The sequence below is a fragment of the Dryobates pubescens genome, chromosome 4 (genome assembly GCF_014839835.1).
Source record: "Dryobates pubescens isolate bDryPub1 chromosome 4, bDryPub1.pri, whole genome shotgun sequence".
In the NCBI taxonomy this organism is placed as follows: Eukaryota; Metazoa; Chordata; class Aves; order Piciformes; family Picidae; genus Dryobates; species Dryobates pubescens.
Window position 1 is genome coordinate 16,660,772 of NC_071615.1, and position 24,461 is coordinate 16,685,232.

At 55.0% G+C, this 24,461-nt stretch overlaps 1 protein-coding gene across 2 annotated transcripts in view; it reads right to left on the bottom strand.

Moving 5' to 3' along the window:
* The window catches only part of CLUAP1 (clusterin associated protein 1), a 49,487-nt gene extending 25,563 nt beyond the window's left edge, over positions 1-23,924 (bottom strand). Inside the window, exons 1-6 of one of the 2 annotated variants that reach the window (XM_054180687.1) lie at positions 23,890-23,924; positions 23,395-23,506; positions 18,517-18,601; positions 13,475-13,654; positions 12,869-12,964; positions 1,655-1,738 (exon numbers count right to left, since the gene is read on the bottom strand). In XM_054180687.1, coding sequence (XP_054036662.1) covers positions 1,655-1,738; positions 12,869-12,964; positions 13,475-13,654; positions 18,517-18,601; positions 23,395-23,495 — 546 coding nt within the window. In that variant the 5' untranslated portion in view covers positions 23,496-23,506; positions 23,890-23,924. Of the gene's footprint in view, positions 1-1,654; positions 1,739-12,868; positions 12,965-13,474; positions 13,655-18,516; positions 18,602-23,394; positions 23,584-23,889 lie in introns of those variants that run through there. The other variant, XM_054180688.1, reaches the window with a different exon arrangement.
* Positions 23,925-24,461: the final 537 nt, after the last annotated feature.

Sequence of the window (24,461 nt, forward strand, 5' to 3'; positions counted from 1 at the left end):
CTGAGGACAGTCAGGGTGCTCATGCTCAGGAAACCACAATCACCTTTGGAGCAAGAGAGAGACAGAGAGGACTTGACAGGGGTTGAAGTTCCTGCAGCAGTTCTTAAGCACTGCTCAGCTCCAGTAGCTCATCTCAGCAGCCACAGCAGCTGAGGGATGTTACTACTGCAGCCCAGGAGCCAACTGCTCTGCTGCTGTTAGTTTATTAGCAGTGCTGTGAGGACAGCAGTGCACATTACCTACCTTCAGAACCCAGGTGCCCCCTGAGTAGGAGCAGAAACCTGGGGAAATAGCACCTGCAGTATCTGCTGATTGTGCCAGAGATGCTTAAACCTGGAACTCTGTTCCCTGTAATCATTCAGCAGGGCAGGCTGCAGTTTGCAGTTAAATAATTCACAGGACTCACTAGGATTTAATTAACCACTACACTCAGTGCCTGGGAGTGCAGCTAATGGCTCAGAAATAGAGGGGCACAAGCACCAGAGCAAGGGTGACTGGGACAGACACAAAGGGGTCCAAGATAAGCCCCATAATGCTGCCCTGGCAGGGCACTGATTAGCAGAGTGCTAACTGGCACAGTGCTTCTGTAGGTTCTGCTCACCCCAGCTCAGCTATGCTGCTTCCAGAGCCCAGCTTCACAATTCCAGAGGACATTGGGAGCTCCCAAGCACACTCCCTGGCTTGGCAAAGTCCACGTGGCTCGGACAGTGCAGTTGGGCTGTAGATTTGTGTGCTGATTGAGGGCATTCAGATCCCTTCTGGAGCTACTTCTGAGCTCCAAACAGAGGCAGGGAGTACGACTACCATGTATTTTCTCCCAGGAGAGAGGCCAAGGGAGGCCAAGTGCAGGGCTTTGAAGCATCAGCTAGAGGAAGGTTTCTGCAGGTTGACCCCGTGCAGTCACAGTGCAGCAGTGACAGCAGCGTTGGGTTCTCCTGACATGTCTCCGAGCAGGCTGTGATTTCTGACTGCCAGCTCATAACCATCACCCTGCTGACACTTCCCTCAGCCTGACAGCAAAGCTTTCAGCCTCAATGAGCCTGCTGGCTTGCTTGGAGCACAACAGGTTTCCCTAATGGCCCATAAGAGCTCACAGTCTCAAGCTGTGCCAGGGGAGGTTTAGGCTGGATGTTAGGAAGAAGTTCTTCATAGAAAGAGAGATTGGTCATTGGAATGTGCTGCCCAGGGTGGTGGTGGAGTCACCATCCCTGCAGGTGTTTAGGAAGAGACTGGATGGGGCACTTGGTGCCATGGTTTAGTTGATTAGATGGTGTTGGGTGATAGGTTGGACTTGATGGTATCAAAGGTCCTTTCCAACCTGGTCTATTCTATTCTACTCTACTCTGCTCTACTCTATTCTATCCTATCCTATTCTAATTCTATAAGGATCAGCAGTGCCCACACCTCTCACCACGACTGCCCACAGGCTGGTCTCTGCCTGGAGCAGCTTCTGCCCCAACATCTGCTGTTACCAAAAGCCTGTGCTGGCTGCTAGCTGAAGCTGAACATCAGCTGTTACGACCTGCCTGGGTGCAGCACTGCTTGGTGCAGCCAGCTGAAGGCCAGGTGTTCTCTGGCACTCTTAACCCCAAGCTGCTGCTGAAAAGAGCAGGGAATGAGGATTTTGCAATTACCTAAGTTTCATTTCGCTTACCAGGACAGAGTCAATGGCAATTTTCACCAGCTTCTCGGCCTCATTTATCTCCAAAGGTCTGGCAATAGATTCGGCTCTCGCTTCCTGTGAAAGAAAACGACACCGAGACATTTAAACACGACACAAAGGAGCCAACACACGCAGAGCTCAGGGTGGTCAAGCAGCACTGTGATCATCTGCATGACAAACAGAGCAGAGTTTACTGTTTATTCACCAAGGCTGAGATGATGCAAAGAGCAGGAGATGATGAAGAAGTCAGTTAAGTGAGGCTGAGATTAACACTGAGCAATTAAAGCATCTTTTCAAAACAAGACAAATGCTGCTGTCTGAACTGCAGCTCCTCTTGAATGCTGATTGTGGGACCTGCCCTGCTGGCTCCCTGCTGAGCAAGGTATGCGACACAGAACGGAGTCACGGAGTGGCTTGGGCTGGAAGGGACCCAAAAGGTCATCTGGTCCCAACCCCCTGCCGTGGGCAGGGACACCTCCCACCAGCACAGGGTGCCCAAGGCCTGAACACTGCCAGGGAGGAGGCATGCACAGCTTCTCTGGGCAAGGTTCACAGAATGGCTCAGGCTAGAAGGGATCTCAGAGCTCATCTCCTCCAAGCCCCTGCCCTGGGCAGGGACACCTCTGAGCTAGACTCAGCTGCTCAGAGTCTCACCACCCTCACACCGAAGAACTTCCTCCTCAAGCTCCACTCTAACCCTGCTCTGTCTGAGCTTCAAACCATTCCCCTTTGGCCTGTCCCCAGATACCCTCAGGGAAAGTTCCTCTGCAGCCTTCCTGTAGGATCCCTTCAGCTCCTGGCAGGCAGCTCTGAGGAGCCCCTGGAGCCTTCTCCTCTCCAGGCTGAGCACCCTCAGCTCCCTCAGCCTGTGCTCCCAGCAGAGCTGCTCCAGCCCTGGCAGCATCTTTTCCCTATACCCCATGAGAGCAGGAGTTTAGGTGGATGAGCACAGTGTCACTCCCACTATGAACCCATCTAACTCAGCTAGGCAGCTGTGTCAGCAGCTGCTTCCCACACCCCCAGGAGCATCAGGTGAGGCAGACATCCACCAGAGTGCAATTCACCCACAGGGAACCTTGGTTAGGTCCCACAGGAGGGAAAAGTCCTTTTCTACCCTGAGCAGCTCTGGGGACAGCTGGGCTTAGAGGAATGCACTGTGCAGTGGTCTGTGGGCTGGCTTCAGCACTGACCTGCTCACTGTCTGAAAGCACTGGATCACCTCTTTGCTGCTGGGAGGAGAGGAGGGAGATTTATGCAGCTAAATGTCCTTACAATCATCTCCTGCTGGCACACCACTTGGTAACAGGTGGGCAAAGCCAGGAACACCATCTCTCCAGAGAACCTCTGCATAAGGAGCTGCCAGTGCTTCACAGACATTGTTAACAGGCTGTACCCAGCCTACTTCTGGCACCAGATACAGCTCTTTTGGTCACTTCCCACACCAGGCACTGCACAGCATATAGGGCAACACCAGCACAGGCAGCCCAACTCCCTTCCCACCAATTCAATTCCAAGGGTGAACCCAGCCAGGGAGCTCATCCAGCCAGAGAAAGCAGCTTTGTGTGCTGGGTTTACTGCTGTGCAGGACCAGGCCCTGCAGCAGCCTGCCACTTGCTGCACAAAGGCTTTTGTCCTGGCAGGGGAAAAGGAATCAGAACTCTTCTGTTGGGGACAGCAAGTGGAGCTACATCTGTTGCTGGCAGCAACAGCTTACACTGCCTCAGGTGCTTGGGAACACTCCCCTGGCCACACAGACACTCCAGCTACAGGCACCAGAAGCTCATCTGGATGAAAACAAGCTCCAAGGAGCTGGCAGAGTGAATATTCCTGAGTAACTCCACAGGCAGGCACACTGTGAGAGACAGAGCAGACAAGGCTAAGGCAGCTCAGCAGTTCCACTCTGAAGAGCTTCTGCATCTAACAAGCTCAACCCAAAGCCCATTCGTGGGTGGGTGAGGACTTGGCCTCTCCTGACAGGGCAGCCAGGCTCAGCCTGCTGCTGACTTGCCCTGCACTGTCCCTCTTCTGACAGCAGCAGCAAGACCTCTGCCACAGGGTGACTGGAACCCAAAGAAAGAAGTGCAGCACTCAGCAGGGGGAAGGACATTATTTTCCTTCCTCCTTTCAAGAGATAAAAGAGACAACAAGGACCTGAGTTTTTAATTACAACCAACTCTCACCAATTTCCACAGCCTGGTGGGACAGGCACAGAACACAGCCAGGTCACTGCAGTGTGTGCTGGCTCAGGGAGACTGCTAGCTTGAGACAGAGCTCTGCAGAACAGGCTGGGGCCCAGCACTGCTCCCTGGGGCACACCACTGGTGCCTGGCTGCCAGCTGGCTGTGGTACCATTCACCACCACTCTCTGGGCTCAGCCTCCAGCCAGTTCCTAACCCAGCTCAGAGAGCTGCTGGCCAAGCCATGGGCTGACAGCTTGGCCTGGGGTTTGCTGTGGGGGACGGTGTCAAAGGCCTTGCTGATGTCCAGGCAGAGCACATCCACAGCCTGCCCCACAGCCACCAGGCAGTCACCTGATCATAGAAGGAGATCAGGTTGGAGAGGCAGGACCTGCCCTTCCTAACTCCATGCTGGCTGGGCCTGAGCCCTTGGCCATCCTTCAGGTGTGCAGTGATTGCAATCCAAGGTCAGCACCAGCCAAGAACAGAACAGCAAAGCAGAAGCCACTGACCTCAGCCTGAGCTGCTACTGACCTGCCAAGGACACTCCTTTAGGATTATCTTGCTTTCCTTTCTTACATTTCAGCTAGAGAGTTCTGCAGCTGTCCTTTTCTTAAAGGCACAGCCTAAAACTGTCACAGTGCCCCTTGCCCCCTGTCCTGTCCCTGGGCACCACTCAGCAGAGCCTGGCCCCAGCCTCTTGCCCTTCACTGGTCCTTTAGCTCAGATCCCTTCTGGGGCTGCTCTTCTCCAGCCTCTCAGCCCCAGGGCTCTCAACTCTTCACAGAGATGCTCCAGGCTTCTCAGCAGCTTTGTAGAACACAGAGAGCAAATTCAACAAAACCACTTTGGCTTTCTCTGCCTCCTCACATGAGCAGCACATACTGCCTCCAGCCCAGCTCACCCTCACTAGCATTTCTTACCCAACACAAGACAGGCAGCAGGAGGACAACTCAGAGCTTTAAAGCCTGGCTCTACTCAGAGGCTCTTCTCTTTGTGCTGAGACCTGTGGACACAAACAGGCTTGAAGGTAGAACCAATTGTCTGAATCTGTCTAAAGAGAACTGTAGAAGACATTGGGTTGAAAGGGACCATCCAAGGCCATCCTGTCCAACAACCCTGCAGGCAGCAGGGACAGCTCCACCTGAATCAGGTTGCTCAGGGTCCCATCAAGTTTGACATTGGATGCCTCCAGAGATGGGGCTTTGACCACCTTCCTGGGCAGCCTGTGCCAGAGTCTCCCCAGCCTCCCTGTGCAGAACTCCCTCCTGGTGTCCAACCTAACTCTGCCCTGCTCCACTTCCAAGCCATTGCCTCAGGTCCTATCCCCACAGTCCCTTCTGAGCAGTCCCTCCCAGCCTGCCTGCAGCTGCCCTGCAGATATTGAACTGCAGCTCTGAGGTCTCCCTGGAGCCTTCCCTTCTCCAGGCTGCACAGCCCCAGCTCTCCCAGCCTGGCCCCACAGGGGAGGTTCTGCAGCCTCTGATCATCTTGGTGGCCTCCTCTGGACCCCCTCCAGCAGCTCCAGGTCTCTCTGTGCCCCATACCTGGACCCAGCCCAAATTCTTTCCTTTTCCACCCACCACACTCATGAAGGAAAGTTGGGAACTGCCCTGTCACTGTATGCCCTTGGACAGTCCCTGCCCAGCCTTCCTTGCAGGAACACACCAACCCCAGGTGTAGCATTGCCTCTGCCTGCACTCACAATTCCTGGTGCTCAAAAGAAGGCTACAAACGAAGCTGAGCTGCCAAATGCAGCCCCAGCTGTGCTCCTCTGCAGCAATGAACTCCTTGTGCTGATCAGGATACACATTGTCATACACTGGAGGCTTCCTTTAATGTAACCATTAAGGGCAGTGCTCCTGAGAGAGGAGGAAAACACAGACACCATCACCCAGGCAGAGGGGGATGGAAGCAGAACAATATAGGACTTGGTCTACTGATTGCAGCTGGAGAAGGCCAACATGCCAGAGCAGAGAGGTGCTCAGGATTGTTTGCCTGCTGCCTGCTCAGGGTGTGCAAGAGGTCCCTGGCTAGAACCTCAATGAGAAATGCTAATGAAAAAGGGGGGAAGCCAAGTGTAAAATTGGCTTTGATGAACACTTATCAAAGGCAGCACAGGAAGGCACAACAGAGCCAGCCTTGGGTCGAGTTACTGAGCCTCCCTGCCTGGAGAACCAGCTCATGTTTTCAGTCTCACTCTGGACAAAGCCAGCTGGCAGCAGGAGCAAGTGGCTGCTTTATCAGTAATGGCTCAGGCTGGGGGGGACCTCACAGCTCACCTCCTCCAACTCCTCATGCCCAGGGACAGCTCTCAGCTAGACTCAGCTGCTCAAGACCTCATCCAGCCTGGCCTTCAGCACCCCCAGGCAGGAGGCAGCCACAGGCTCCCTGAGCAGCCTGGGCCAGAGGCTCCCCAGCCTCCCACTCAACAACTTCTTCCTCAGCTCCACTCTAACCCTGCTCTGCCTCAGCTCCAAACCCTTCCCCCTTGGCCTGGCTCAGACCCCCTCAGCAAAAGTTCCTCTGCAGCTTTCCTGCAGGATCCCTTCAGGTGCTGGCAGCAGCTCTGAGGAGCCCCTGGAGCCTTCTCCTCTGCAGGCTGCACAGCCCCAGCTCCCTCAGCCTGTGCTCCCAGCAGAGCTGCTCCAGCCCTGGCAGCATCTCTGGGGCCTCCTCTGGGCTCTGTGCAGCAGCTCTGTGTCCTTCTGCTGCTGGGGCCAGCAGAGCTGGAGGCAGGATTGGAGGTGAGGTCTGAGCAGAGCAGAGCCCAGGGGCAGAATCCCCTCTGCTGCCCTCTGCCCACCCTGCTCTGGCTGCAGCCCAGGATGGGTTTTGGACTTGAAAATCTCTGAGTTTCTTCAGAAATGAGAATTTCAGTACAAAGCCAGAAAGATCTCTAGTCAATGGCCATCTGACTGCTTGATGAAGAACAGAACACAGCCTGACAGCACCTTCCCCACAGGACATGGGAAGCTGACAGCAAAGCAGCTCTGTCCCACTTGCTCCAGTTTTGCCATCAAAAGTGAAGATAAATTTCCTCAGAGCAAAACTGCTGCTGTCAGCTCAATAAATAAGAGTGGTCTTGAAGCCTTCCCAGCTCCAGCTGCCTAAAGCACTCACTGGTCTCAGGGCCTCACCCTTCTGAGTGAGTCCCCAGGGTCAGATGCCAGTCAGAAAAGGCCAGGGCAGAGCTGCAGAGCCAAGGCCTGAGGCTCTGTCCACAGCAATCACATCACAAGCAGCCAGGCTCCTGCAAGAGGCAACAACCCCTGCTTCTGGCTGTTTGCTGCAGCAACCACCTTCTGGTTCAGCCTGGCAGGGTGACAAGTCACCACCACTCTCACAGCACTCAGTTCAGTGTCACTCAGCAGCTCCTTCCTGCAAAAGGTAACAAAGCAACCAGCTCAGCTGAGCAGGAGTCCTGCCTCACCCTGCAGACAGTGAGCAGGACACAAACACCTCACCAAACCCTCCTGCAGCTTCACTGCCCAGCACCCAGCTCCACAGAACAGGGCTGCTTGGAATCTAAAAGCAGCACAGGACCTCCCTCCCCTGTCACTGAAGAGCAGTTCCACAAACCTCTGAGGCCTGAAGGTTCCTGGATGTCTCCTTCCTGGAGCAGCTCTGGGAGCAGCAAAGGCTGAGAGCCCTGGGGCTGAGAGCCTGCAGAAGAGCAGCCCCAGAGGGCAGCTGAGCAATGCTCAGCAAGAGCTAAAGGAGCTGGGGGGGGCAAGAGGCTGGGGCCAGGCTCTGCTGAGTGCTGCCCAGGGACAGCACAAGGGGCAGAAAGTGTCAGGCAGGAGGTTGGAGCTGAGCAGGAGGAGAAAGTTGTTTGGGGTGAGGCTGCTGGAGGCCTGGAGCAGGCTGCCCAGAGAGGTTGTGGAGTCTCCTGGTGTGGAGACAATGTGACAATGCCCCCCTGGACAAGCTGCTGCTCCAGCTCCTGCAGGATCATCAGGGACCAGCTACCTTTGGTTTAACCTACAGGCTATGGACACAGAACAACTTAACCAGCAGCAAGTGGAAGGGCTGTTGTATGCCAGTCTCTCTCTCTGGGTGGGGACAAAGATGTTTTAAACAGAGCAAAGCTTCTGAGGGCATGGTCCTGATGTTTAAGCATTTTTACCTTATGCAATGACAGAGTCACAAAGAGCACTGGGTCAGAAGGGAGCCTCCAAGGGCCTCCTGTCCCAGCCCCTGCAGGCAGCAGGGACAGCTCCAGCCAGAGCAGGCTGCCCAGGGACACAGCCAGGCTGAGCTTCAATGGCTCCAGGGATGAGGCCTCAAGCACCTCCCAGGGCAGCCTGTGCCAGAGTCTCCCCAGCCTCCCTCTGCAGAACTCCCTCCTGGTGTCCAACCTAACTCTGCCCTGCTCCACTTCCAAGCCATTGCCTCAGGTCCTATCCCCACAGCCCCTTCTGAGCAGTCCCTCCCAGCCTGCCTGCAGCTGCCCTGCAGATATTGAACTGCAGCTCTGAGGTCTCCCTGGAGCCTCCTCTTCTCCAGGCTGAACAGCCACAACTCTCCCCCACAGGGGAGGTTCTGCAGCCTCTGATCATCTTGGTGGCCTCCTCTGGCCCCTCTCCAGCAGCTCCAGGTCTCTCTGTGTCCCATACCTGGACCCAGCCCAAATTCTTTCCTTTTCAACCCACCACACTCATGAAGGAAAGTTGGGAACTGATGAACAACCCAAACCTCCCCAGGCATTCAGAAGGCAGTGCTGACTGAGCCCAGGGAAGTGGAACTTCTTGCAGACTCCTACAGGCTCTGAGCAGTGCTACACACAAAGGTGGCTCAAATGTGATTTTCTTCCCAGCCCATGTGGAATGGTTTTTATAGCAGCCTGGAGCTGAGATACAAGCACTCAGCTCTTGCACCTGGCTGACAGAACCACCACTGCTCTGCTCCCCATGCTGCAAGGAGGGAGGTGCCTCTCAGCAATGTCTTCAAGCTCCATACTCCAGGGAACTTCACTCCAAACCTGCTTCTTACATGAAACACATCCCCAGGTGTTAAATGAAGGCAGCACACAGCTGTGGTTCTGGCTAGAGCCCTCTAAAACACACAACAGGATTGACTCAAACCTCCTCTTGCAGCTCCAAGGTTTGCTTTTGGCTTCCCACTTTGCAATCAGCCTTTTCCTCAGAGCTGATAGTTCAGGTCTTGGTTAGGAGCAGGGAAGCTGAAGCACACCAGGTTGATTCTGCAGAGTTCTGGCAATTCCAAGTGACAGATTTCCACTGGAGTTCAGGAGCATGTGGCAACTTTGGAGCCAAAGGCCAGGAAATGAGAAGAAATGAGGTTAGCAGCCTCCCCAGGCTGTGCCTCACACACAGGACCAACATTTGGCAGGTGGGAAATGTTTGCAGCGTTACAAATTGCATCATTGGTTGAGGTCAGCTCTCAGAGAGCTCTCACAGCAGCTCTGCCTCTGCAGGAGGAGCAGGCAGCAAGCTACAGCCATGGCAGCAAGCAGGGGTCTGTCATCAAGGAGCTGGCCATGAAGAGGACCCTGCTCAGTGCCCTTACTGCAAACTCTTTTGAATCACAGAATGCTGAGGCTTGGAAGGGACCTCCAGAGATCCAGTCCAAGCCCCCTGCCACAGCAGCAACACTTAAGGCAGGTCACACAGGAAGGCATCCAGGGGGGACTGGAAGCTCTCCAGAGAGCCTCTCTGGGCAGCCTGCTCCAGGCTTCCAGCACCCTCACACCAAACAACTTTCTCCTCCTGCTGAGGTGGAATTTCCTGTGATAGAGTTTATGGCCATTGCCCCTTGCCCTGTCCCTGGGGATCACTGCAAAGAACCTGGCTCCATCCTCCTGACAGCCACGCTGCAGAGGCTTGTAGGCACTGATCAGGTCCCCTCTCAGCCTTCTCTTCTTCAGATTCAATAGCCTCAGGCCTCTGTCTTTCATCCTAGGAGATGCTCCAATCCCTTAACCACCCAGGTTGGACTCGATCATCTTTGAGGTCTCTTCCAACATTAGTGATACTGTGGTACTGTGATCCTTGTAGCCCTCTGTTGAGCTCTCCAGCAGATCCCTGTCCCTCTTGAACTGGGGAGCCCAGAACTGGACTCCAGTCCAGCAGAGGGGCAGGAGAACTTCCCCTGACCTGCTGGCCACACTCTTCTTAATGCACCCAAGTATCCCATTGGCCTTCCTGGTCAGCAGGGCACATTGTTGGCCCCTGGAGAGCTCATTAGCAACCAGGACTGCCAGGGTCTTCTCTGTGGAGCTACTCTTCAGCAGGTCATCTCCTCAACTGTCCTGGTGCCAGGAGGTTGGTCCTGCCCAGGGGCAGGACTCTACACTTACCCTTGTTGAGCTTCAAGAGGTTCCCTCTGGCCTGCTGTCCAGTCTGTGCAGCTCTGGCTGGCTGGCAGCACAGCCTGACAGGGTCTCAGCCACCCCTCCCAGTTTGGTACCATCTGTAGCTTGCTGTAACTGATCCCATGTCAGTTCCACACCTTTGGCTCTCCTCAGAGTTTCACTCAAGCTTTTCACATGCTGAAGCCAGTAACAAGATTCCCAGTGACTGCCAGCAGTGCTGAAGCCTCTATGGCCTCTGGACACAACAACATCAGAGCAATACCCTGCACTGAGGAATTTATCCTCCACAGACTGGGGAGGCCTTCACCTGCCTGCTAAAAGCTTTCCTCTGCACAACTACAGAACTTCCTTTACTCACACCAGAGGGGACACAGGGAGTGTTTGCTTGAGGGCACAGAGGAGTGCCCCCCAGGAGCATTGGACAGCAGCCCCAGTGTGCTGTCTGCCCCCAGCACAGGGTTAGAGCATCAAAACCAACCAAACAAACCAAAGAAAGATTATTTTCAGCTCTCCTCAGCTCTCCAAGAATCACAGAGCTGTTGAGGGTGGAAGAGACCTTTGAGATCATCAAGTCCAAGAGCTCACAACCCTACCATGGCTGCTGAGCCACTGCCACTGCACCATGGCCCTCAGCACCACAGCCACACAGCTTTAAACACCTCCAGGGGCGAGGACTGCACCACCTCCCTGGGCAGCCTGGGCCAGTGCCTCAGAACCCTTGCTGGGAAGAGATTGTTCCTCACAGCCAACCTGAACCTCCCCTGGTGCAGCTTGAGGCCATTGCCTCTTGCCCTGTCCCTTGTTCCTAGGGAGCAGAGCCCAAGCCCCAGCTGGCTGCAGCCTCCTCTCAGGGAGCTGCAGAGAGCAAGGAGGTCTCCCTCAGCCTCCTCTTCTCCAGGCTCAACCCCCCCAGCTCCCTCAGCTGCTCCTCCCCAGCCCTCTTCTCCAGACCCACTACCAGCTTTGCACTTCTCTGGCCCTGCTCCAGCCCTCAGTGCCCTTCTTGCAGTGAGAGGCCCAAAACTGAACCCAGAATTTGAGCTGTGGCCTCCCCAGTGGCTGGTACAGTGACATCCAGGTCTGCTGCCACCCCAGTGCTGCTCCAGGCCAGGCTGCTGGGGCCCTGCTTGCCCACCTGAGCACTCCCTGGCTCATCCTCAGCTGCTGGCCCAGCACCCCCAGGGCCTTTTCCACCAGGCACTTTGCAGCCACTCTGCCCCCAGCCTGGAGCCTTCCTGGGGGTGTTGTGGCTCAAGTGCTGGAGCCAGCAGCTGGCCTTGCTGAACCTCAGCCCATCATGGAGCCAGCCCAGCCAGCTCCCTCTGCAGAGCCTCCTGCCCTCCAGCAGGCCAACACTTCCACCACCACCTCCACTTCTTACAGCTCACCTATTTCAAATCTGAAGGTTAGCCAAGTGACCCCCAGACCATGCAGGGTTTCCTTTCTTTGCCTCTCTGCTTACAGACAGTGAATAACCTCCAGCACTGCAGGTGACTCACAGAATCCTTCTGCCTGGAGAAGCCCCTTCAGACCATGAGTCCAATACATTTCAGACAAAGACATCATACAACAGCTTGTGAGTTTACATCTAAGCTGAAGGATGTGTACCCTACAGGCTGAGAGACCTTCAGTTGCTGTACCAGAATTGATGAGCCTTGCCCTTGGAGAACTGATGGCATTAATCATGTCTCTTGCAGAAGAGCTGTGCCCACCACTAAAATACACACAGCAAAGTTCTTATCTCCAAACAGTTCTCTGGAGTGTCCTCCTATGGAGAAAATGCCAACTTCTTCTCTCAGGTTACTGCAAACCAGTTATGAGTGGGAAGGAATCACAGGATGGCTCAGATTGGAAGGGATCTCATAGCTCATCTCCTCCAACCACCTGCCCTGGGCAGGGACACCTCTCAGCTAGACTCAGCAGCTGCTCAAGGCTTCATCCAGCCTGGCCTTCAGCACCCCCAGGCAGGAGGCAGCCACAGCCTCCCTGGGCAGCCTGGGCCAGAGGCTCCCCAGCCTCCCACTCAACAACTTCTTCCTCAGCTCCACTCTAACCCTGCTCTGCCTCAGCTCCAAACCCTTCCCCCTTGGCCTGGCTCAGACCCCCTCAGCAAAAGTTCCTCTGCAGCCTTCCTGCAGGATCCCTTCAGGTGCTGGCAGCAGCTCTGAGGAGCCCCTGGAGCCTTCTCCTCTGCAGGCTGCACAGCCCCAGCTCCCTCAGCCTGTGCTCCCAGCAGAGCTGCTCCAGCCCTGGCAGCATCTCTGTGGCCTCCTCTGGCCTCTCTGCAGCAGCTCTGTGTCCTTCTGCTGCTGGGGCCAGCAGAGCTGGAGGCAGGGTTGGAGGTGAGGTCTGAGCAGAGGAGAGCCCAGGGGCAGGATCCCCTCTGCTGCCCTCTGCCCACCCTGCTGTGGCTGCAGCCCAGCACACAGCTGCCTGAGGGCTGCAGGAGGCACTGCTGGCTCCTGGGGAGCTGCTCAGCTTGTTACTTAGAGCCACTCTCAGCCCACTCTGCACCCAGCCTTGATTTGTGCCTGGGCTTGGCCTGACCCAGATGCAGCCTGTCAGACCCATGCCTCCCAACACAGAACACATTTACAGACACAGCCAGTAAGAAGCAGTGATGCTTTTGTCACCTTTTTCCCCAGCACCCAGGGGACACACATTCTTAGCCACCCTCCAGCACATACTCACCCTCAGCTCAACTTCTTTGCCCAGTAAGTCATACAGGCTTGCTCCTTTGGAGGTGATTTCAGAAGCAAGCTGCCTAGCTGCCTTCAGGTCAGCAATCTGGAAACACAGCAACAGAGCTGAATAGCAAAATAGCAGAGAGAGCTCAGGACATTGGGGTGTTGAAACTGCACAGGGGGGGCCTTGTGTTAATGCTTCTGGTTGAGAATTCAGAGAGAGAAAAACAAATCAGAGCACAGAACCTCAAGCAGAGAAAACCTGAGATGAGCCCACCCCAACTCCCCTGAGAGAACACTGTCCACTGAGGTTTCAGACACAAAGTGGATTTGGTGCTCAGGAGTTAGCACAAACCCCCTGCCCACAACCAGGGGAGAAGTTCTCATCAAATCATGGAATGGTTTGGGTTGGAAGGGAGCTCCAAAGCTCACCCAGCCCAACCCCCTCTGCACTCAGCAGGGACATCCTCCACTGCAGCAGGTTGCCCAGAGCCCTGTCCAGCCTCACCTGGAACATCTCCAGGGCTGGGGCCTCAGCCCCCTCCCTGGGCAGCCTGCTGCAGTGCTCCAGCAGCCTCCTGCTGCACAACTTGCTCCCAAGATGTTTCCTTACTTTTGAGCCAAGATCAAACTTGAACTTGCTGCTGTCCTCCTCGCTCAGGTCTGCCCACTCCACTCCCTTGGTGTTCATGGCACTGTAGAGCACTGAGGTGACCTTCAGCAGCTCCTTCACTGCGTTGCCATCGGCCTGGTAGAGCTTCTTGGTGTTGAGCTTGATGTGAGCTTTGGTAGCCTGTGGGAAGGGAGAATGAGCTCCTCCTGTCACAGAGAACAAACCCCTCATTTACCTCATCACCCTTCCTCGCCCCTGGGGGCAAATGGCTCTCCTGTTCAGCCTGTTTGGAACCCCAGACTTGACTCAGTACATCACTGGAGTGTAACCCTAGAAGGGATCTTCCTGGAGCACATCTCCGTTCTGCACGGTGGAGCACTGGCAGGTAACTGCCAGAGAGAAAGAACAGCAAGGAGCCATCATCCTTCCCTGCATGGAGATCAGCAAACCCCTGTGCACCACTTACAGTCAAATTAAGTGTAAGTGGAATGTAAGTGGTGCTCAGGTCCTGTGATGAGCTGCAGAGAGGTGAGGCTTCCCCTTAGCAAGTTACAAGAAGCTCAATTATCCTCATTTAACTCTCTCCTCTCCCAGCAGGGGCTTGAGAATGTGTGATTGTCTCTCTCCAGTTTTCCCCTGCTATGCTATCAGTGATTTTATTCCCTGGCCTTCCATCTCTGAAGAGCAGAGCCAGAGCAGCAAGGGAAAAGCCATCAGAATCCTGTTAGACTTCAAAACTATAAAAAAGGAGGGGAAAGGGACAACAGAAATGACACACCTGCCAGGGCTGGGCGATGAAGGAAGGGCCACAAGGAGCTAACACCAAGCTTCAGGCTGGAGAAGTGGGCTGAGGAGACCTTATTGATGTTTATAAATATGATGTGTGGGGGGCAAGAGGCTGGGGCCAGGCTCTGCTGAGTAGTGCCCAGGGCCAGCACAAGGGGCAAGGGGCAGCAAGTGTCAGGCAGGAGGTTGGAGCTGAGCAGGAGGAGAAAGTTGTTTGGGGTGAGGCTGCTGGAGGCCTGGAGCAGGCTGCCCAGAGAGGTTGTGGAGTCTCCTGGTGTGGAGAGCTTCCAACCCCCCCTGGGCACTGTGCTGCTGGGCAAGCTGCTGGGGGTGCCCTGCTGGAGCAGGGCTTGGGCTGGGGCAGCTCCAGAGCTTCCAGCCCCAGGCTGCTGGGGTTCTCTGATTCTGTGACTTAGCCTCTCAGCTGAGCTCCTACTGTTGGGAGACAGATGTAGGGTGAGATTCCTCAGACCTGAGAAGATCCCCTCTGGGGCTGCTCTTCTGCAGGCTCTCAGCCCCAGGGCTCTCAGCCTTTGCTGCTCCCAGGGCTGCTCCAGGCCCCTCAGCAGCTTTGCAGCCTTCCCTGGACTCTCCAGCAGTTCTCTGTCTCTCCTGAACTGGGTGAGCACAGTACTGAACCCAGGACTCCAGACATGGCCACAGTAGAGCAGAGCAGAGGAAGGGAACCTCCCTCCCCCTGCCAGGTACATTGTTCTAAATACATCCCTGGAATCCATTGCCTTCTGTGGCCTCTAGGGCTCATTGCTGGCCCTGGGGCTGGAGCAATATGAGATTTGGGGTACAAAAAACTAATTAGCTTGGAAAATTTTGAGCAGTGTGAGCTCAAGTGAGCTGATACATACAGTGGAAAGCCAAATCTGCTCTGCTTCCTTCCCTTGCTGAGAAGGAATGGAGAAAGCAGACTTGGATTTTCAGCAAATGGCCAAAACCTGTTAAGCATCCCCCACACAAAGCAGGCCAAAGCACCACATCCTAACCATGCTGCCACAGCCAGGAATTCCAATTGCAGTTCCTTTCAAACCCCAGAGAGAGAAAAAAAACCAATGTCTAGTAAAAGGAGAAAACCAAATGTTGTGGGTTTGTGCTTTGCTTTGGTTTTTGCCATGCAAAGACAACTTAAGAGGGGAAAACACACAGCCAGTGGTTGGGTTTGCAGATTGCAGTCATGCCTGGGATGTTCTGAGTGCAGCAAGCCTGACAATCTGCTTAAAAACTGCTCTGAAGCTCAGATGATTACAGCACAACAGAAAGGAGAACTGGAAATACACTGCAAGGACAGCAGCAACAGCCACAAAGTTTGCTTGGCTTTCAAATCTGCTTCCTTATCCTCAGAGAGCCAAATGCTGAGAGTGTGAGGGGAATGCAGCAGCAGCCCAGGGAAGAGCTCTCAGCAGGCTGCTCAGCTGTGAGGCTGCAGAGTACTGGCTGTCAGCTTGGCTGGGCCCAACACTCTGCTGCTTTCCTGTGCATTCTTGAGAGGAGGAAGGAGGCTTGCTCTCATCTCCCAGCTCTATCTAATGCCCAGGATGGTCTCTGAGGCACTGAAGCAGTGGCTCTGCACCTCCACAGGTTGAACTGAGACTGGAACACACAGGATTTACCAGAAAGCTCCCAGGATGGTTATGAGCAGACACCACAGCAACTGCTCCTCCCAACACCTTCTGAAAAACAACTGCTCTTGGCCCTGGCCTGGGCTGGTCCCCAGCAGTGTGGGCAGCAGGGGCAGGGAGGGGATTCTGCCCCTCTGCTGTGCCTGCTGAGACCTTCCCTGCAGTGCTGGGGCAGCTCTGGAGCCCTCAGCACAGCACAGCCAGGGAGCTGCTGCAGCAGGACAGAGGAGGCTGCAGCACTGCTGGGAGGGTGGAAGCCCTAAGCTGGGAGGCCAGGCTGGGAGAGCTGGGGTTGTGCAGCCTGGAGAGGAGAAGGCTCCAGGGAGACCTTAGAGCAACTTCCAGTACCTGAAGGGGCACCTGAGAGGGACTTCTGATAAAGCCATGTAGTGACAAGACAGCGACTGGAAGAAGCTGGATTGAGATAAGCCATTAGGAAGAAATTCTTCCCCAAGAGGGTGGCAAGGCCCTGGAACAGTTTGCCCACAGAGGTTGTCAAGGCTCTAAACCTGGAAGTATTCCAAGCCATGTCAGATGTGGCCTCGAGCAACCTGATCTAGCAGGAGAAGTCCCTGCCCCTGACAGCAGGTTGGAACTAGATGATCTTCTTTGTCTCTTCCAACCCAGTTCCAAGATGCTCTAGTGCTCAGAAGTTCATCGTGCTCTGAACACAGTAAAACTAAACACTAAGCAAATGGGTGTTGGGGGTTGTCACAGCTGAGAAGGACACAGCTGCTTTGGTCACTATGTGAGCTGAATAAACAGCTCCCAAATTTGTTCAACTCAATCAGTCTGAAGGGTGGTTGTAGCTAGGAAGGGGTTGGTCTCTTCCCTCTAGCAACCAGCACCAGAACAAGAGGACACAGTCTCAAGCTGTGCCAGGGGAAGTTTAGGCTGGAGGTGAGGAGAAAGTTCTTCACTGAGAGAGTTGTTAGCCATTGGAATGTGCTGCCCAGGGAGGTGGTGGAGTCCCCATCCCTGGAGATGTTCAAGAGGGGATTGGATGTGGCACTTGGTGCCATGGTCTAGTCATGAGGTCTGTGGTGACAGCTTGGACTCCATGATCTTTGAGGTGTCTTCCAACCTTAGTGGTACTGTGATGCTGTAATCCTTGATACCAGCACAGAGACTCCCATTGTTTCCAGAGCCACTCACAGCCCTGGCCAGGTATAAAAAGCAGAGCAGTGCAGACATCAGGACCCTTTTTGGCTCCTGCCTCTCCTGGATGAGAGCTACTGCAGCTGCCCTCCTGCTCCTCTGCCACGTGGTCAGGCCTGATCCTTCTCCCTGCTGCCTCTGTGCCTCTTCACAGAGAGACTGGGTTTGTATTCTTCTTCCTTGTCCCCCTCCCATCCATCCTTGTTCCTTGCCCTTGTAAACCTTACCTGTTATTGTTACATATATATTGTTTAAAGACAACTCTTTACCTCTCTACTTCCAGGCCAACTCCAAACTATTGCTTGGTGGATTTGCTCCTTCCCTTTTTTCCCCTCTCTCTGTTGGGAGGGAGGAGGGGGCAGCAGGGGAGGGATTCTCAGCCTTGCCCCCATCTGAGCTCTTAACTCCCAGCCAAGGCTCAAACCAGCACATACACCCAGCAGTGATTGATTTATATTTTTCTACTTTGCTGCTCAAAATCTGTAACTGAATTTCTAAGGCATAGCCTAAAACCAGCACACAAAGTTAGACACAGCTATGGGGAGCTCTCTCCTGAACACATGTAGACTGCTTCAAACCCTCTCATATATGCAGCTGTGTCTTCCTCTCTTACCTCTTCAGAAGTGAAGTGCTAAGGATGAAAGGAAGTTTAGTGTCAGATGTTTAAGTCCCAGTTCCATCCCCTCAGGAACATCCCATCCTGACCTACTCCTGTTTATAACAGCAGGAGACATAATGCAGCACAAGAACCAGAGAGACACAGGATGGCCTAGGTTGGAAAGGCCCCTAGAGATCATCTGCTCCAACCTCCCACCAGCACAGGCTGCTCAAGGCCTCATCCAGCCTGGCCTTCAATACCTCCAGGCAGGAGGCAGCCACAGCCTCCCTGGGCAGCCTGTGTGTCTCTCCACCCTCACCACAAAGAATTTCTTCCTCATCTCCAGTCTCAATCTCCTCTCTCCCAGCTCAAAGCCATTGTGCCTGGCACTCCCAGCCCTTGTCCAAAGTCTCTCCCCAGCTCTCCTGGAGCCCTTCAGGTACTGGAAAGCTGCTCTGAGGTCTGCCTGGAGCCTTCTCTTCTGCAGGCTGCACAGCCCCAGCTCTCCCAGCCTGCCCCCACAGGGGAGGTTCTCCAGCCTCTGATCATCTTTGTGGCCTTCTCTGGACCCTCTCCAACAGTTCCATGTCCTTCTTGTGATGGGGACACCAGAACTGACTGCAGTGCTGCAGGCAAGGTCTCAGCAAAGCAGAGGGCAAAGAACCATCTCCCTCATGCTGCTGGTCACACTTCTTCAGGAACATCCTGGCCTGGCCTTCTCAAGTTTCTGATAGCAGAAGCATGACAACACCACACATTCTCAGCCACTCATGGTGAGGCATCTGTAAGGCCTTGGGACAGAAAGCCTTCAAATGGACAGGGAACCAGCATTTCAAGATGCTTGAGCACACCTCCTGAGGCAGACTGACCATGAACTGAGCCACTGCCTTAACGAAGAAGACCCGGTCCTGCTCTGTCTCCACGTCAGCAGGGATGTCAGTCTGGGGCTCATACCTGCAGGGAGAGGCACACACAGCTGCTGAGCAGCTACAGATACATGAGCAGCGTGGGGACAGGCTCAGCTGGGGGACAACATGACAATCCAACAGAGCAAGCACATGACAGACCTGGAAAGAAAGCTGCAGCTCCTGCTGCAGCCCATGAGATGCCTTCACTGGCTTTGTGAGCACGCTGCAAAAGCTGCAAAGCCCCAGAGGCTTCCCAAGGAATGTGCTAGGCTGGAAGGGACCTTCAAGGCCATTCAGCTCCAACCCACTGCCATGGGCACCAGCACAGGCTGCCCAGGGCCTCATCCAGCCTGGCCTTCAGCACCTCCAGGCAGGAGGCAGCCACAGCCTCCCTGGGCAGCCTGTGCCAGAGTCTCCCCAGCCTGACTGCAAAGAGTTTCTTCCTCCTCTCCAGGCTCAATTTGCCCTCTCCCAGCTAAAAGCCATAGCCCCTCATCCTGTCACTCCCAGCATCTCCAGAAGGAGGTGTTACTGGGGGGGTCCTGGATGTACCTTTTCCAGACAGTTTTGCAAAGGAGCAAACTGCAGCTGGCTCAGCCAGGTCTGTGCAACAGTTCTTTTCAGAAGTCATTTACTGCTTAAGTGACACAGTGCTGTCTGACCCAAACCAAGCTTGACCAGGAGTGGCTTCACGAACTAAAATCCCAGGCACATTGCCCAGGTAATGCTTCCAGGATTCTCTACTTCCCTGTCCTAGACCAGTCCTGCTGGTGATAAAACACCAGCCACCTGGTCCTGCAGTGTGGTGTGACATTTTTTCAGGTTCTCAGAAATCCCAGACTCATCAAGGATGGAAAAGACCTTTGAGATCAGAGCCCACCCATTACCCCAGCACTGCCAGGGCACCGCGGAGCCCCGGCCCTCAGCACCACAGCTACACAGCTCTGGAACCCCTCCAGGGATGGGGACTGCACCACTGCCCTGGGCAGCCTGGGACAGGCCTGGACAAGCCTCAAGAGGAAGAAATTGGTCCTCATGGCCAACCCAAACCTGCCCTGGGGCAACTTGTTCTGTCCCTTGCTCCTGGGCAGCAGAGCCCAAGCCCCAGCTGGCTGCAGCCTCCTCTCAGGGAGCTGTAGAGGGCAATGAGGTCTCCCTCAGCCTCCTCTTCTCCAGGCTCAACACCCCCAGCTCCCTCAGCTGCTCCTCCCCAGCCCCCTTCTCCAGACTTGGTTGCCCTCCTCAGGACCTGCTCCAGCCTGTCAATGTCCTTCTTGGAGTGAGTGGCCCAAAACAGAGCACAGGATTCAAGCTGTGGCCTCACCAGTGTCGGATACAGGGGCACCATCCCTGCCCTGCTCCTGCTGCCCACACCACTGCTGATCCAGGCCACAATGCTGCACACTCTGGCTCATCTTCAGCCAGCTTGTTGATCAACACCCCCAGGTCCTTTTCCACCAAGCAGCTTTCCAAGCAATACTCAAGGAAGTTTACAACTCCCAGTTGGCTGCAGCCTCCTCTCAGGGAGCTGTAGAGGGCAATGAGGTCTCCCTCAGCCTCCTCTTCTCCACATTGAACACCCCCAGCTCCCTCAGCTGCTCCTCCCCAGCCCTGTTCTCTGGACCCTTCCCCAGCTTGGTTACCCTTCTCTGGACCTGCTCCAGCTCCTCAGTGTCCTTGGAGTGAGGGGCCCAAAACAACCAAGGGCAGTTTCACCACTGCAGCTGCTACTACCACAGCTGCTGCTGCAGTTGAGTAGCTGAAGCACAAATGCAGTGACTCAAGGCCTGGCAGAGATGCCCCCCTGAAGGTGGTGGTGCTTATTCAGATCATCTACTGACTCTGTTACCATTCAGCCTATATCTGACCTTGCACCCCTCACAGGGGGCTAGGCAGTGACAGCTAACCAAGATACAGTTAGTTTGTTGGTCCTGATGACCCTTGAAATCCTTTCCAACTTGGATTTCTATGATTCTGTGATTCTTGCCTTGCTGCTGCAACTTACTGCTTCAGGCTGGCATTGTCTGGCATCCATGCCACATTTAAAACACAGTAACTGATGCACTACTGATCTACCTCTATCCAGTTGTAATTTTATACCCACTTAAACCTCTGCCCTTGGTTAAACAGTGACAAGCAGAGTGCCTCAGGGATCAGCCCTGGGACCAGGCTTGTTCAGCATCTTTGTGGGTGCCATGGACAGTGGCATTGAGTGCACTCTCAGCAGGTTTGCTGATGACACCAAGCTGTGTGGTGCAGCAGACACACTGGAGGGAAGGGATCCATCCAGAGGGACCTGGACAGGCTGGAGAGGTGGGCACAAGCCAACCTCATGAGGTTCAACAAGACCAAGGGCAAGGTCCTGCATCTGGGTTGAGGCAATCCCAGGCACAAATCCAGGCTGGGCAAGGACTGGCTGGAAAGCAGCTCTGAGGAGAGAGCCTTGGGGGTGCTGGGGGAGGAGAAGCTCACCAGGAGCTCTCAGTGTGCACTTGCAGCCCAGAAAGCCAATCAGATCCTGGGCTGCATCAGGAGAAGTGTGGCCAGCAGGGCAAGGGAGGTGATTCTCTCCCTCTGCTCAGCTCTGGTGAGACCCCATCTGCAGTACTGCCTCCAGTTCTGGAGCCACTATTCCAAGAGGGATCTGGAGGTGCTGGAAGGGGTCCAGAGAAGGGCCATGAGGATGAGCAGAGGGCTGGAGCACCTCTCCTGTGAGGACAGACTGAAGGAGTTGGGGCTGTTCAGTCTGCAGAAGAGAAGGCTCCAAGGTGACCTCATTGTGGCCTTCCAGTATCTGAAGGGGGCTCCAAGAAGGCTGAGGAGGGACTGCTCAGGATCTCAGGTAGTGATAGGACTAGGGGGGATGGAATGAAGCTGGAGGTGGGGAGATTCAGGCTGGATGTGAGGAGGAAGTTCTTCCCCAGGAGAGTGGAGAAGCCCTGGAATGGGTTGTCCAGGGAGGGGGTTGGGGCCCTGTCCCTGGAGGTGTTTAAGCCCAGGCTGGATGAGGCTCTGGCCAGGCTGATCTAGTGTGGGGTGTCCCTGCCCATGGCAGGGGGGCTGGAACTGGATGATCCTTGTGGTCCCCTCCAACCCTGACTGATACCGTGATGATACTAGGATGAAACACTTACGAAACTTGAGGTGCTACCCAAATTGTTCATCATCCTCTCTCTCCCAGGGGAGTGAAAACAGAAAGTCCATTTTCCAAGCTGCACATCAGACAGAAGACTGCAGCTGAAACATGACAGTGACCCATTTGCCTGATTGCTGAGTTTTGGCCTGCATTCACAATTAGTATCACTAAGCTTAATTACTGAGCAGTGAGGAACATGCTGAGTGATGTTGGAATTGTCATGAAATGCTGAATGCTTACAACACAAAGTTACTTGGATTAAGTGACCTAAATGGTCCTTAAAATACAGCTGTGACACTGAGCATCTTGAAGTACTGCTGCTTTGCAGCTTGTGTGTTAAACAGAACTCAGTGTCTCCCCTGGCATGCAACAGTGAAATGACAGAGCCATGGAAAGCAGGCACAGATGTCTTTCTCTAATGGAACTGAGCCCTTTTAAAGCCTTAAGCTGTGTTTTAAGATTACTGGGAATCTTCAACCCTGAGAGTGCTTCACTTTCAGACCAGCCCAACTCCTGCACTGCTGTAGGTCAGAGCTGATCCTGACACAGGCAGCCAGCTCCTGCAGCTCTGAGAAGCCTTTTAATTACACTGCAGAGAGGCCTCCCTGCACCTGCCCTGCTCATGATTTCAAACAGGATTGCAAAGTGAAGATTTTTTTTGTCTGAGCTGCAAAGCTCAAAGCCTTTCATGAGACTGGGAAGTGACTTTTCCTCTTCCTTGGTTCCTGAAGGCTGGTGACTTCTAGGAGGTTCTGCCTTTCACTGGTGGTTTTTAGTGTCTTTCAGTTTGCTGTTTTGTAAGCTTCAGTGGCTTTGGAAGGTGCTGTGTCTGAAACGGTGTCTGAGTGTAAACTTCCTTGAGTATTGCTTGGAAAGCTGCCTGGTGGAAAAGGACCTGGGGGTGCTGATCAACCAGCTGGCTGAAGATGAGCCAGAGTGTGCCCATGTGGGCAAGAAGGGTGGCAGCATTGTGGCCTGGATCAGCAATGGTGTGGGCAGCAGGAGCAGGGCAGGGATGGCGCCCCTGTATTCAACACTGGTGAGGCCACAGCTTGAATCCTGTGCTCTGTTTTGGGCCACTCACTCCAAGAAGGACATTGAGAGACTGGAGCAGGTCCTGAGGAGGGCAACCAAGCTGGGGAAGGGTCTGGGGAAGAGGGCTGGGGAAGAGCAGCTGAGGGAGCTGGGGGTGTTGAGCCTGGAGGAGGCTGAGGGAGACCTCATTGACCTCTACAGCTCCCTGAGAGGAGGCTGCAGCCAGCTGGGGCTTGGGCTCTGAGCCCAAGGAACAAATGATAGGGCAGGTTTGGGTTGGCCATGAGGAACAGTATTTCCCCCTTGAGGGTTGTCCAGGCCTGGCCTAGGCTGCCCAGGGCAGTGGTGGAGTTCTCTTCCCTGAGGACCACGGTTCAGTGGTGAGCTGGCAGTGCTAAGGGTTGGACCAGATGATCTCAAATGTTTCTTCCAATAATTCTGTGATTCTAAATCACATTTTTGTTCTTTCAGGCCAATTAAGCTAAACCACTGAAAAGTTAAGTGCCACATTTTCCCTCTGATATTTAGAACAGCAGATCTTAAAGAATAACAAATGATCTTGATGTTCCCCTTTCAACTTTGTAACGCAGTTTCACACCTAAGCATCACCTCCCAGCACACACCACACCCCAGCATTACCCCAAACATCTTTTGGCCTGACCACCTACCTTTTCACTAGCCAGAGAAGCACTTCTGAAACAAGCTTGAAGTTTGGGGTACGGAAGTTCTCCATGGATATGAGGCGTGGATAGCCCAGGGCCCTCATCATCTCGGTGAGATCTGGAAAGCAAGCAAGAGCAGGGATTCCTTCCCACAGAGCCAGCACGGGCACTGGCAAGAGCTCCCGTTCCCACCGCAGCCTGGCCATCTGTCACTGGATAAGGTCTGTTCAAAGGGCTGTTAGAACAGGTAACAGCCTTTCAACAGGAAAAAAACCACCAGAGTAAATACACAACCGAGTCAAAAGGGGCATGAGTGGTCACTGTTACAGCAGCTTCTCCCCAGCAAACACCCTGGTCAAATGCGGTTAGCCGTGGGGATCGGGGCCGCGCAGAGGCTGCCCACCCCTCTGCCTTCACTATGCCCTGCCGAAGAGCGACTGAAACACCAAGAAACCCAAAGAAAGGCCTCGGCCTCGCAGCAGGCTCTCGCCTAGCCCTCACCCGAGGCACCGGCGAGGCTCCCAGTGCCCCACGCCCGCTGCCTCCTGCATCTCTAACTGAAATTACAGGGAAAGCTCCAAAGCGGGACCACGCCGCAGGCCCCCCGAGCCTGAGCGGCTTCAGTGGGGCTGGGACCGGGGCTACAGGGGGCTGCCGCTTCCCGCCCCGCCTCATCCCCTCCGCCCCGCTCGCTCCTCGGCAGAGCTCCTCACTCCTCAGGTCGCGGAACGACATGGCCAGGCCGGGCCGCCGCCGCCGCACCGGGCCGCCGCCGCCGCACCGGGCCGCCGCCGCCGCACCGGGCCGCCGCCGCCGCACCGGGCCGCCGCCGCCGCACCGGGCCGCCGCCGCCGCACCGGGCCGCCGCCGCCGCTCGTCTCCGGGGCAACCGCCCTACGGCGCAGCGGCGGGGCCAAACTGCTGCGGAAAGCGAACGGCCGCCACGGGGACAAGGCTCGGGGCAGCCGCTCCCGAAAGCCAGCGGCTCTGTGCGGTGCCCGAGCTGCGCCTGCTCGGCAGGGTCGGGGGCTGCCGCCGAGGTGCGGACTGTCCCACCCCCCCGCCGGAGCTGG